At 40.1% G+C, this 14385-nt stretch overlaps 1 protein-coding gene across 1 annotated transcript in view; it reads left to right on the top strand.

Moving 5' to 3' along the window:
• The window catches only part of LOC114647713 (cytosolic phospholipase A2 zeta-like), a 54373-nt gene that overhangs the window by 24456 nt on the left and 15532 nt on the right, over positions 1-14385 (top strand). The window contains exons 10-14 of the mRNA XM_051924233.1: positions 1702-1743; positions 2070-2105; positions 4214-4315; positions 7469-7576; positions 13299-13489. Of these exons, the coding sequence (XP_051780193.1) occupies positions 1702-1743; positions 2070-2105; positions 4214-4315; positions 7469-7576; positions 13299-13489 (479 nt within the window). The remainder of the gene's footprint in view (positions 1-1701; positions 1744-2069; positions 2106-4213; positions 4316-7468; positions 7577-13298; positions 13490-14385) is intronic.

Genomic DNA, 14385 nt, shown 5'->3' with positions numbered 1-14385 from the left:
TCATCAGAGAGCACCATGTGGTGGAAATCAAAGCCAGTTTATGCTGCTGCCACCTAGGGGTTCTCTTCCACCAGACCCAGGGTTGAAATAAAGCTGGCATCAGAGTAGCTCTGCCCTGGGATCATTTATATTACGACATTCATTAGAGGTCTCTTAAGATTCTCAGCAGGGTCATCAGATCTCTTTGTAACTCAACTAGAATTCTAGACAAAATTCTATAAAAATCATCTCAAATGTGTCCCTCAATCTTCATTCTCATCTTGAATGTAGTTTTTATGTGTGTGCTTGTCTGTTAGGCTGTCCTTGATGCCATTCTGTTTGTGCAGATGCCTGTCAGGGACTGGTTGGAGTCTCCCCACCCAAACACTTTTTAATTTTTTAACATTTTATCCTATGCCCCTCAGCCTCAGTCAGTCAGATAGATAGATAGCGTAGCTGGCAGGATTAGATAGATAGATAGATAGATAGATAGATAGATAGATAGATAGATAGATAGATAGATAGATAGATAGATAGATAGATAGATAGATAGATAGATAGATAGATACTATTAGAAAACTGTAATTTTCAGAAATGTTGTCTCTGTGCCAGTGTGTGTGTCTAAGATGAAGTCAGTATTATGCAGACTGCTGCCTGTGTTGACTCAGTTGCTCTCCCAAACACACTGTGGTGGAATGAGCCGATAGCTAAAGGAGATTTGAGAACAATCTGTCATGGAGAGGATGAGCAGCATTAGCCCTGATGGCCTCTTATTTTGTCGTCTTTACTACTTCTCAATCCCAGAGTAACTTTCAGGAGAGAGATGTTCTCTAGGATGGCTACAGGATCTACATACTGTACTCTTGAAGGCCCCAAGTCCTTGCATTGATTTTTTTTTTCACCAGTTTTTCATGGTTGATTATTCCTTTTGAATGCCAAAGTGTTTTCTAAGTACCAATGTGAACTTTACTTTGGTTCTGTGGTCCCTGATGGACTTGCCATTCCCTCATAGTAAATCTCCCTTTCTACCGCTTCTGGATACTTCTGGGGTGCCCAGACTCTAGCATGTAGGCTAGTTTTCTATCCTCTGGTGGGTGTTTTACCTGTTCTGTGGTAACCTGTTTCCATATCTGCACCCGGTAACTCCTCACCACCTGTGTAATAATGAGATACAGGGTGGCCCACGAAAAAGTAGCCCGCGTTACTATAGTATTACTATAGTAACAATATAATGCCTCCTTTGTCGCCGTTTCCCCAGACTAACAGGACCCGGGGGCGGGGAAGCGTGACGCAAGCCGCCAACGCGGCGTCCCCCAATAAACTCGGTGGAAGGGTTGGGTTGACAAGGTGCTACGGGGAAGGATTCACTCGGCGCGCCACTCTGGCAGGAAGGCGGGCTACTTTTTCGTGAGCCACCCTGTGATCAGAGAGAACGTAAACCTCCACTGGCATGTTGTACAAAGAAACCCTTCAAGCTAACGAGTTAAAAATCTACCCATCTATCTATGATGATCATCCTGGTCCTTTGTAATTAATATCTGAAAAAAAATGTAAATGAGGCATGTAAATATGGAGAACATAAAGGCCCCTGGAGTATGGAAAACCCTGCAGGGTTTTCTGGAACTTATAGGGGTCTCCCCATTTTATACTTTTAATGATGTCTTTGGCTTCACCTTCTTGCTGTTCCATCTTATTCACTGCTGAACTTTCTCTTTACTTCAGATGAGCCACAACAGCAGAGTGAGAAAGACATTAAATTTCAAGGTGGGCTTGAGTTCTTTTGTCTTTGCAAGGGGCAGTCGGGATAAAAAAAATTAGCTAAGGGGCTTTAAATTGAAGAAAAAATACTGGAGACACACAACCATGTGTGGTGGGATTCATGGGGACGAAAAGGATCTCCTCGGATTGCAGTGGCTAACCTGAACACAACAGCCTCAGTGTTATCAGGTCAGTCTCAAAATGCATTTATAAAGAGATAAAAAGAAAGAGCAGGAGATTTGCTAATTTAACATGGCTGCCCTTTAATAGGACGTTTAATGCTATTGTTTTTAATTTAAAGATGACCCTGACGCTTCTGTGTCTCTTCATAGATATGAAATGGGAAGAGCAATGCGAGCAGCCTTCAGGTAAGCATCTGTGTGAGTGTACTGAGTGTACTGTATGATCGAAAGAAGTCAACTAAAAGAGGAAACGGACCTGAATATATATACTTTATATTAAAAGGCACCGTAGTAGATAGAGAAGGCACAAAGGAAACAGTTGAATATGTATATATATATATATATATATATATATATATATATATATATATATATATATATATATTTTGATAAGGCGCAGTGTAGCGCCCGACCCGGCACAGACTTACACAGAGGCACGTGTCAAAGGAACGGAAATGTTTTATTTTTCTTCAGCTGGAGGCCACGTCTTCCCCGTAATCCCTCCAGCTACAACACAGTCCCAACACAGACCCCAAAAGACTTTAGTCACAGACCACACTCTTCTTCTGGCACCACCAACACTCCTTCCAGGTAATCTCATCCTCTTCCTCCTGATTCTGGCCCTGAGTGGTGGTTGCTGGCTCCTTTTATGGCCCTCCCAGAAGTGCTCCTGGTGCTTGCTCACATGTTCCCAATCGCACTTCCGGGTGGGGCCAATGATTAGACCAACTGGGCTTAACGATCTCTGCCATGCCCCCTGGCTGCCACCCCAGGTCCCCACAGGGTTGGGGAGAACTCCATCTCCCATGGAACCCTGCGGGAAACTGAGGCACCATAGTCAACCAAGGAGGCTGCCACCAAACGTCCCGGGGGAGGTACTGAGGAGTCCATGGTGGCTCCCCCGGAACATAAGCAGAAGGGGCATCCGGGCGGGGCAAGGGACCTGGTGGCCCGCCACAACATATATATATATATATATATATATATATATATATATATATATATATATATATATATTAATTTGTTTGAGATGCAGTTGCTATCATGGTGTTGAAACGGCACCCCTGAAAGTGTTCAATGACGTCTCTCTTATTACTGACTCAGGTGATGTGGCAGTCCCTCTCCTCCTTGACTTGTCCGCTGCCTTTGACACTATTGACCATGAGATATTGCTGATGCGGCTTGAACATCTTGTTGGGCTTAGAGGGGCTGCTCTTAACTTGTTCAGGTCATATTTAACTGGTAGACACTTTTCAGTGACTTTAAATGCCTCTGTTTCATCTACTGCTCCTCTTAAATGTGGTGTTCCTCAGGGATCCATTTTGGGGTCCCATTTTATTCTCCATATACCTTCACCCTACTGGAGTGATTTTTAGGAAATTCAACATTTCTTTTCACTGCTATGCTGATGATACTCAGGTTTATATTCCTGTCTGCAACTCTGCAACAAATCAACTCCACAACTGTCTGTCTGAACTAAGATCCTGGATGGCTAATAATTTTCTTGATCTGAATCAAAATAAAACGGAGGTGCTTATAGTGGGTCCATCAGCTAAAGCCCAAATTGGTCTTGGACTTCTCGGCTCTTTCTCTGTCTTTTCCAAACCTCAAGTCCGCAGTCTTGGTGTTACCTTTGATAGTAACCTCTCTTTTGAGAAACAAGTAAATTCCGTAGTCAAGAGTTGCTTTTTCCAACTTCGTCTATTAGGTTAGATAAAGCCTTTTTTATCTTCTAGGGATCTTGAGAAAGCTACTCATGCTTTTATTTTTTCTTGATTGCTGCAACTCGCTGTATTCTGGGATTAGCAAATCTCTGATACACAGGTTACAGTTGGTCCAAAATGCTGCCGCTCGCTTTCTGGTTGGGGCAAGAAAGTATGACTCTGTTTCTCCTATTTTAGCTTCTTTACACTGGCTGCCTGTCAGTTTTCGAAATGATTTTAAAATCTTGTTGCTAGTTTTTAAATCTTTACATGGGCTTGCTCCTGCCTATTTATCCGAATTGTGTGTTTTACACCAGCCATCTAGAGGGCTTAGATCTTCTGGTCAGTTGTCTCTTGTTGTCCCTCGTACCAAGTGTAAAACCAAGGGGGACAGACAGGGCTTTGACAGCTGCTGCTCCTCGCCTGTGGAACATTACTTCTATTTATTATGTATCTTATTTTATGTTCATATATTGTATTTCTACTTATGTTTTTTTATGTTGTTTTGTTATTCTTTTATTGTAAAGCACTTTGGCCACAGCATTACTTTTTAAATGTGCTATATAAATAAATTGACTTTGACATTCACAGTTTGCGTTCAGGTGTTTGCTTCACAGTTCCAGTGGTTATTTACTGTCATTTTTCTCTCTGTCTCTTTTTCAGATGAGGAAGAATGTCAAAGGGCCATACCAGGTACGTCTGTGGTCATCGTCTCCCGCTTCTTACTTTTATCCCCTTTATGCTAGAATGTGGTGGGTGGGATTCCCACTCTTGCAGGTTTATGGTGTCCTTGATCTCTGTAGGTGTTTGTGACCTGAAGCTAACTGCTGTCACATTACAGACAGGGCCTCATCCCTGTCTCATGTCTGTTTTCTTCTTATTTCTTTATTTTATTATTCTTTATGTATTCCGTGTGGGTTCTTAAATTTTCTAAAAATGATTTTGTCCTGGGCGGCACGGTGGCGCAGTGGGTAGCGCTGCTGCCTCGCAGTTGGGAGACCTGAGGACCTGGGTTCGATTCCCGGGTCCTTCCTGCGTGGAGTTTGCATGTTCTCCCCGTGTCTGCGTGGGTTTCCTCCGGGTGCTCCGGTTTCCTCCCACAGTCCAAAGACATGCAGGTTAGGTGGATTGGCGATTCTAAATTGGCCCTAATGTGTGCTTGGTGTGTTTGTGTGTGTCCTGCGGTGGGTTGGCACCCTGCCCAGGATTGTTTCCTGCCTTGTGCCCTGTGTTGGCTGGGATTGGCTCCAGCGGACCCCCGTGACCCTGTGTTCAGATTCAGCGGGTTGGAAAATGGATGGATGGATGGATGATTTTGTCCTACTCCTTTTTGTATTTTACTTTTTAAATAAGCATGTTGTGTATTTCAATTCATGGGTTTATTTTGTACGTCCCTTGATTTAATAGTGGTTAAATGTGCTGTCCTTTGTGTGCTGAGCCTAGGGGAGCAGACCCTCCTGATGCCCCAGCCTTAAATTGTCATAATTACAATTTTTTATACAGATATTTTTGCTTGTTATGGGGATTTTATATTTCATTTTCAAGGTTGCTTTGAAAATTTAAAAGTTGACATTTATTACCATTGGATTTTATTTACATATTGTCCGTCACACTTCCAACACTACAAGATGTGACTTTATAAATTGGTGACAATCATACATCACTTTATGCCTCAGTGGACACTGTTAGCACTTTGAGCATGGAAAAGGTGCTATATAACTAAAATGAAGTTTTTTTTTATTCAAGCAGCCCCTAATGGTATATTTGACATTTTCATTACAAATTTGTTCCAACCTTAATCTTTGCATTTACTTTTTTCCATTTGGCTCTGGTGAGTTTGTTCTGATTGCTTTGCTGGTTCTGACCCTTCACGACACTTTTGACCACATCTTGTGGCTTCTTTTTATCTCCAGGACATTTTGTTCACAATAAGCCTTGTGTCTTATTACATACTATGGAATCATTTAAACATAAGAATATTTGAACAATTCAGAGGAAGCCATTCAGCCCAACAAGCTTGCCAGTCTTTTCAGCTTAATTATTCTACAAAAACATTACGTCAAGTTTTGAAGATCCCTAAAGTCAGACTGTCTACCACGCTACGTGGTAGCTTATTCCACTTGTCTGTGGTTCCCTGTGTGAAGAAAAACTTCCTAATGTGAAATTTACCCTTAACAAGTTTCCAAATGTGACCCCGTGTTCTTGATGAACTCATTTTAAAATCACAGCTTTGATCCACTGGACTAACTCCCTCCCTTCCACACTTCAATCATGTCTGCTCTAAATCTTCTTTTGCTTAAACTTAAGAGGCTCAGCTCTCCCGGAAGAGCTAGAAGAAGTGGCCAGGGAGAGGGAAGTCTGGGCATCTCTGCTCAAGCTGCTGCCCCCGCGACCCGACCTCGGGTAAGCGGAAGAGGATGGATGGATGGATGGCTCAGCTCTTTTCATCTCTCCTCATAATTCATCCCCTGCATCACTGGAATCAGCCTACTTGCTCTTCTCTGGACGTTTTCTTGCACTGCTATGTCCTTTTTGTAGGCTGGAGACCAAAACTGCACACAGTACTTAAGATGAGGCCTCACCAGTGTGTTATAAAGCTTGAGCAGGACCTCCTTGGACGTGTACTGCACACAGTTTGTTAGACTTTTTAATGGATGAACACTGCCTGACCAGTTGATAGTGTCAACTCCACTATGACTTTGATTTTCAGACCTCCCCAGTGAGGAGGATCCGTCCGGTCACCTTTTTTTTATATAATGGGATAATATTTGCCACTTTCTAGTCATTCAGAATTTCCCCAGTGTGTAGTGACTTCCTAAAAATATGTGTGAACGGATTATATCTGTGCTCACTTACTTCCATAAGCACTGTGTGATAAATATTATCTGATCCTAGTGATTTGTTTGATTTCAGCCTATTTAATCAGAGCAGCACTCCTCTCTCTACACTTTCAAAATCCCTCAGTACGACCTTAGTAGTCCCTGTTACTGCTGAGAGGTTATGTACTTTCTTCTATGTGAAGACTTCATAAAAATGTCAGTACTTTAGTTGGCACAGGAGCCAGCAACTCAGATGGAATGGCATCAGTGCCAAGGAGCTTTTTGTTTTGGCAGCTGGGTCACTGCCCAAATTACGGAATATCAAGATCCAGCTGAATAACAATCTTTCTAAATAGCACTTTCCTTTTCAATTTCTGTTTAAATTCTCACCATTAAATATGATGTTAATCATTCCTGAGTGCTGCATTATTGATTGCAATTTGTAATTGAATATTCCTAAATGAATACACCACACACATTTAAATACTGTATTACAACTCTCATTTAACAAACTGTATAAAGTATTATTTTTATGCCAGCTCCTACACAATTAGTCATCCAGTGGATGGCACTGGTTTGGTGACTTTTTTTCCCTCTTTTTTATTCACACAGCTGTGTGTGTGTAGGGGTTGGTGGTGGGGGGATTCTTTGTAAGATGTTATATGCTATATGATGGGAATTTAAATCGATTTGTAAATGCTTTTCATAATATCTGGTTTGGGTGACAGACAGCACGGCAACCTAAATGAGTAATGTAAAGATTAGAGAATCCATTGTTGTTTATAAATCATTTTTCATATTATGTTATTAATTCTGTTTTTCTTATTGTCTTTGTATTTTTGCAATCGCAAGGTTTTATTTGTTATTTTGTTTCTATATAATCCTGAATTATGAAATTATATCAAGTTCTGCCTTGAGTGCCCTTTTCCAATGGCTTTAAAATCAAAATATAAAGTTCCAGGTATGGAGTGTATTCCTAGAGCACTCTCTCTTTTTGCCAAACATGTCTATCTAAATTTCTTTTTAGGTACTCAGTTTTTCCATATGGTAGCTAAGACAGCTGAAGTCCTCACACGTTGGAAATTTGGAACGAAATTCAATTACCTTTACCAGTGTGAACAGTTCAAGAAATCAGGTAAGAAAACCACAAGGTCCTTGGTTATACAAATCTAATAAAAATGCTTCACCCCTTTTCTATTGATGTTCTCCTCAGTTTGATTTTCAAATTTCAAAAATGTTCAACTACCGCCAGGCTTTTTATTATTTTAGAACAAACCATGAAGTTCCCTGTAAATGACACTGAGGATCGGGTCTGCCAACCTCACCCTTCATTTCTGCTTTCTGATCTCTGTGCTGGTGAAATGCTGAGAAAGACCTTAGGGTTCGCTCCCTACTCCTCCATCCCCTCCTCCAGACAGACATTAGCACCCTTGCTCATCCCAGTGGGCCCTATCTGTTACTCCCCTAGAAGAACCTCAGCTCTGCTTCACAGTCCTGCTCAGCCAGAAAGGCCTCCACTTAGACATGCAAGCAATTTATTCTGTCAGTGAGAGGACGTTCATGTGCTGCCTGGCTTGGTGATGCTCTCTTCTGGTCCTGAGTGTGTCATTGTTCAGTTGAGAGCAGTTTGCAGCATTTGATTAATATCATGCCTGATTGATATGGTCTTGTATTAAGCCTGCAGCACCCGTCACGGTCTTCGAAATCTGCAATGCCTTTATTGCCTGATTGCTTTCTTTGTTTTGGTGGTCTCATCTTAATGCTGCTCTTTAGTTAACTCTAGAGGGCGGTAACAGAGCAAGTGGTCTGTTCTGTTTGCATGTGCACATCTGCCGATCAGAGTGGCACTGACCTCTGGTTACAAATCATTTCTTCAAACTAGCGCTCGATTGATTAGCCTGACAGCATCTCTACTGTTTATTTAATTGTCAATGTATTGTTAAAATAGTCTAAAAGAACTCATTTTATTTTAAATTGTAAATTCATATGGATCAGTGCCCTCCCACAGAAATGCAAACACCCGCCTTAAGATTTGGTTTGAGCGATTGATCTGCTTCTATGGACAATGAGCAGACCTAAAAGAATAAAGTAAAGAGTAATGAATCCAATGGCACTCATTGGTGTCAGGAGTGGAATATATAAATGATCTACAGTCTGAACAGCAAAGTGCCAAGTGTCACAGAGACCAAAAATAAACTTGGAGGAGAGCTGCTGCTTCTTTGGATTGAAGGGATTCAAATGGTGAGTGCACAGGGCGCACAGCCCATGCAGAACATGCTGTACATCTCGAATGGCCTTGGACTGTCCAGGGTTTTCCACAGGAGAAGTGCTGCTAGTGGTAGGGTGGGCCCAATCAGGCCAGCTTGGCATGTGCCACAGCAACCCCCAACAAGAAAACTGAACACGAATGACTGAGTGGGTGAATTAATGAATGGGACAGTAAATGAGAACGGATTCATGAATAATTGTGTGAAAATGAATAAATGAACCAGTGAATGAAAAATTAATATGTGAAAATAAATGAACATATGTATGAATGAGAAATGAAAAAAAGTATATGGATAAATTAATATGAATGAATGAAAAAATGGAAAATATGAATCAATGAATTAGAGAGTGAGGATGGATTAACACTAGAATTACCAGAGCCTAATAAACTCGTAGATCCATCCCACCTTAAATTGTTTCACACTTCTCCATCAGCGTCTTTTGTGCTGTAAATGTGTTGTTAAGCAGCAAACGCAAGCAACCTACTATCACATCCCCCACCGCTGCACAGTTTTCTCAGCTCAAGTCTGTTTACTTGCATGTCAGTTGCTTGGAGTTGTATAGAGTGAGAAGTCAAGCAAAATGACACCTTTTATAAATACTATATCGTTATTTGGAACACATGCATTTCATGTGTGTTCCGTGTCTACAACGATCTATGTAAAAACATCGTTAAAACAGAAACGTTTTTCATGTTTTAGTAACAATTGACAAAATGTAGACATGAAGCTTATAGTGTGTGAAGTCCGAAGTCCAAATATCAAAGAAACACTTTCACAAAAGGTACAAATATAACAGAACAAGTGCACTTTTATTCAAAAATATAACTGCAGAAAAACAACCCACATTTACCTGCGACATTGACATGCAATTGCTACGACAGCTTCGGTGGTGCAACGGTATCAGCTGCTGACATGTAAACAAAGCTTCACGGGTTCGATCACAGACGAGTCCGTTTTGAGAACTGAGACGCTTTTATTCTTACTATTTTGGAATAAAAACATACATTTGATTTCTGTCAGTCTGTAACAGCCGGTGTAAATGTGTGATACTTGTAAAGGTTAGCTTTGTTTTTTTTTTTTTTTATTCAGTCTCATTCTCTCAGTCGCGTTCACAATTTGCTGTTTTCACATAAAGACGCACTATAGCTCAAATGTTATTTATTTGGATCACATAAAGACGCGCTATAGCTCGCATGTTATTTATTTCGCCAACGCTCCACCTTCCAGAACTAAACACTAGCGTGGTGTATGTGCCCCAAAAAAGTCTAAATGCATTCTCGTACCATTGCTCGCGTACTAAAGTGTCAGCAGGTATTTTTCGTGACATTACATGTGTAATTTGTGAGCATGACTTTGACGATGAAACAGAGGAAGCTCTGCAGTTCACTCATGACTTTACGCTGTAGATGTGGCTCTTACATACAAAGGACGGTGCATGTGCCCAAAACATTAACATTTATATGTTACCTACATAAAAGCCAGAACTAATGTTATTTACCTATTTACCTTGAGTTATTTACTTACATGACGAGGGTTCTATATCAGATCAAGAATGTACTTTTGCCATTGCTGTACTTTGTATATGTACAGTACATGGGAAGCTCTGCACTCGTGACTTTACGCTGTAGGAAGTAAGTAAATAAATAAATGTAAATAGGTAAATCAAATGTTATTTACCTTGAGTTATTTACTTACATGACGACGGTTCTACATTGGATCTGGCTTTTATGTATGTAACATATAAGTGTTAATGTTTTGGGCACATGCACTGTCCTTTGTATGTAAGAACCAGATCTACAGCATAAAGTCACGAGTGCAGAGCTTCCCATGTACATATACAAAGTGCAGGGAAGGCAAAGTGCATTCTTGATTCGATGTAGAATCGTCGGCATGAGTTGAGTGTACCTCTGTTACATTCACATACGTCTATGTGAGAACAGCAGTGTCAAATGCGTAAGGGGGGTGGGGAGTTGGGAACGTGAACGCGGCTGAGAGAATAACAGAACAGAAAAAAAACAAAGCTAACCTTTACAAGTATCATAAATTACACCAGCTGTTACAGTCTGGAATCAAATGTATGTTTTTATTCTAAAATAGTAAGAATACGAGCAGCTCAGTTCTCAAAACGGACTCGCGCAGAATTGAATTTGTGAAGCTTTGATTACAAGTCAGTAGCTGATACCGTTGCGCCACCAAAACTGTCGTAGCAATTGCGTGTCAATGTCGCAGGTAAACGTGGGTTGTTTTTCTGCAGTTATATTTTTGAATAAAAGTGCACTTGTTCTACTATATTTGTACCTTTTAGAAAGTGTTTCCTTGATATTTGGACTTCAGGCTTCACATATTATACACTTCATGTCTACATTTTGTCAATTATTACTAAAACATGAAAAATGTTTCCGTTTTAACGATGTGTTTAAATAGATCGTTGTAGACACAGAACACACATGAAATGCATGTGTTCCAAATAACGATATAGTATTTATAAAAGGTGTCATTTTGCTTGACTTCTCACTCTATACAACTCCAAGCAACTGACACGCAGGTAAACGGACTTGAGCTGAGAAAACTGTTCGGCGGTGGGGGGATATGACAGCAGACTGCTTGCTGTTTGCTGCTTATCGACACATTTACAGGACAAAAGACGCTGATGGAGAATTGTGAAGTGATTTAAGGTAGGACGGATCTACGAGTGTTTTAGTAGGCTCTGGTAATTCTAGTGTTAATGAATGGATATATGCAAACGAATAACCAAACAAGAGAAAAATCAATTAATGAGTGAGAACAAATGAATAAACTGATGAAAGAATTAGTGGGTGAATTAGAATGAAGGAACAAGTAAATTAACAATGAAGGAACGGATAAATAAATGAGCAGGACAATAAGTTAGAATGGACTAATAAATGAATGTTTGAAAAATAAATGAACCAATGAGTGAAAAAATAATAAGTAAAAATGAATAAAAATATGTATGAATGAATCTATATATAAAAGTCAATGTATGTGTGTGTGTGTATGGTATGTATGTACCAGCATCACGTCCGAACGGCTGGAGCGATTTTGGTACACATGTTTCTCATTGGTCGACTAAAAATACTATAGGGTGAAATTAACCCTAACCCACCCCCTTCTGGGTAGGATGGGGTGGTGATCTTTCGGTCTTGTATGCATGTTATCATCCAGTTAACACTCGAAACGACCACCAGAGGGCGAACTGGAGGTGACTGCCAGCATTCTTTATGTTTGAGCGCCACAGCACCCGCCTATTGCTTTTGAAATTAAATGGAGTTGGCCAGTTCCAAGCGTCAACTGGATGATAACATTCATGCAAGACCACAAGACAAGCACATTAGTGAGTCTTCATTGTTTTTTTAATTTATTTTTATTTTTAAAGTTGTTTTTTTTAATTATATTTTTCTCAAACAATTAAAGAAAAAAACACTTTATTTTCCTCCCGGGCAACGCTGGGAATTTCAGCTACTGAAAATAAACATACGAATAAGTGAAACCGAAATGAATGAACAAACAAACAAATGAATGGAAGAGTAAGTGAGAATGGATTAATGAGTGAATGTGTGAAAATGAATATTTGAAACTGAGTGAAAATGAATTCATGAATTAGTGAAAAATGAATGAATGAATAAATCAGTAAGAGTCAATGAATGAACAACATAGTGAAAATTAGTGAATAAAAATGAATGAAAATGAATTAATGAATAAATGAGTGAGTGGATTAGAATGAAGGAATGAATGAATTAATTAATTAATGGATTTATGAGTGAGTAAATAAATTTGGATTAATTCATGTGTGAAGGTGAATAAATTAATAAATACATGAAAATGAATTAAAGAATTATTGAAAAATGTATACATGAATGAACAAATTAAGGAATGAATGAAAAAAATTAGTGAGATTGAATATCTGAATGAATTAGTAAAAAGAAATAAACAAATATGTCAAAATGAATGAATGAATTGGAAAGTAAGTGAATGAGTAAGTGGAAGTCAATGAATGAATGAATGATATTATACCATTGGTCATTACTATGATTTTTGTCCAAATGTCCAGTATGAGTGTTGATTACCTTGTAACTCAAGACTTACAAGCACACATGTGACTCTCTACTCCAGTGTCACACCTGCAGGCCAGTCTAGCAAAGCCCCCTCATGTGATGAGACTTCAGTGGGCCACAGCTGATGTTTCTGCCTTGCAGACCTCGGTTCAGATCTCATGCTCAGCTATTGCCAATATGGTGAGACTGTATGTCCTCCTAGGGTCTGTGTCAGTTTTCTTGGCTTATCCAAAAGATGTGCAGATTCAGTTTAATGACAATTCCAAATATCCCCTTGGTGAGGGTGGGTATGAACAGAAATGGGAGCCCCTTCAGGGTTAGTTCTTGCCTTGTGCCCAGTGGTGCCAGGATAGGCTCTGGGACCTTGAATTACATGAAGTGGGTTTCAATTATGTTTTAGTACATTACTGTTTTCACTAGGTGGCAGCCATTCTCCATCTTGAATACAAATGTGAGTCCCTTAATGCCGACAGACCAGGATTTAAACTGATTTTTTTTTTTCCAATTTTGCTAGAGAAGAGAAAGATTTTTAGCTTCATGGGCAACACTGCTAGTCAAGACCCGAAGCATGTGGGACATAATCCTTTTGTTTCTCTGGTGGATGCTGGTCTGGAGATAAACACGGCTTACCCACTGATGCTGCGTGCAGAACGCAAAGTGGATGTCATCATTTCTCTGGACTTTAGTGAAGGCGACTTGTTTGAGGTATTCATACATTTACAGATTTCAGCAAAATTCCTGGTGTGTTATCCTGCTGTTTATATGGCTTATCTCTTTTTATGATGTTATATTGCCTGTCTCTGTGTCATGTGATCTATGAGTCGGCCATGCCACCCTGTTTAATGCACAAAACAAAAATATTCACCAGAGACAAATGAAACAAGCGCTCGAGGGCACAGTGACTTAAATAAAGGCAATCGCCTAGAAATTTGCCCTTAAAGTGGCTTCTCTAAAGGTGGAGCCAGGCTTTGATGAACTTTGCACTGGACGTTGCTCTGGTTGAAAAAGTGGGTCCACCTTTTCAGCGGCATCCGTTTTATGTTATGTCTGGGTTGAAAGGGATGGGGCTTCTCAGTCTCAATTGCCCTCAATGGGTGTTAGCAACAGCACCCCCTATTGTCCTGCTGGGGTATCACATACGTCAGATGAGCCCGGAAGGTGATCCACTGACAGTCACGTATTGATTGGATTTCTCTGTTGCCATTTCAGTTTCAATTAAATGAATACATTAATTTGAAATGAACAAAAGAAAAGCGCAAAAAAAGCACCAAGGCAAAAATGCAAAGATAGAATGAGAAAGAGGCAACTTACTGAAGCCCCAGTTCAGTGATCAAAATCCAAGAAGAGAAAAGCCAGAATATCAATACTCACAAAGATCAGCACAATCCAAACAATAACCGATGAACCACTGAAGGGTCTGCTCCTTCACCTCACAATATCTAAAGGCTGAGGGTGTGATGTCAGGGTGACCCCGCCTCCTGGGGCTCCACCCACAAAACACAAGGGACACAAGAGAACATCTGATACACAGACAGTAAATCATGAACAAACAGAACAATGCTTACAAATATAATAAATGCTTTAAAAAAAAAATATATATA

This window comes from Erpetoichthys calabaricus, chromosome 3, assembly GCF_900747795.2.
Source record: "Erpetoichthys calabaricus chromosome 3, fErpCal1.3, whole genome shotgun sequence".
Classification (NCBI taxonomy): Eukaryota; Metazoa; Chordata; class Cladistia; order Polypteriformes; family Polypteridae; genus Erpetoichthys; species Erpetoichthys calabaricus.
The sequence above is the reverse complement of the archived record's forward strand: the minus strand, read 5'-3'. Positions and strand labels throughout refer to the sequence as shown.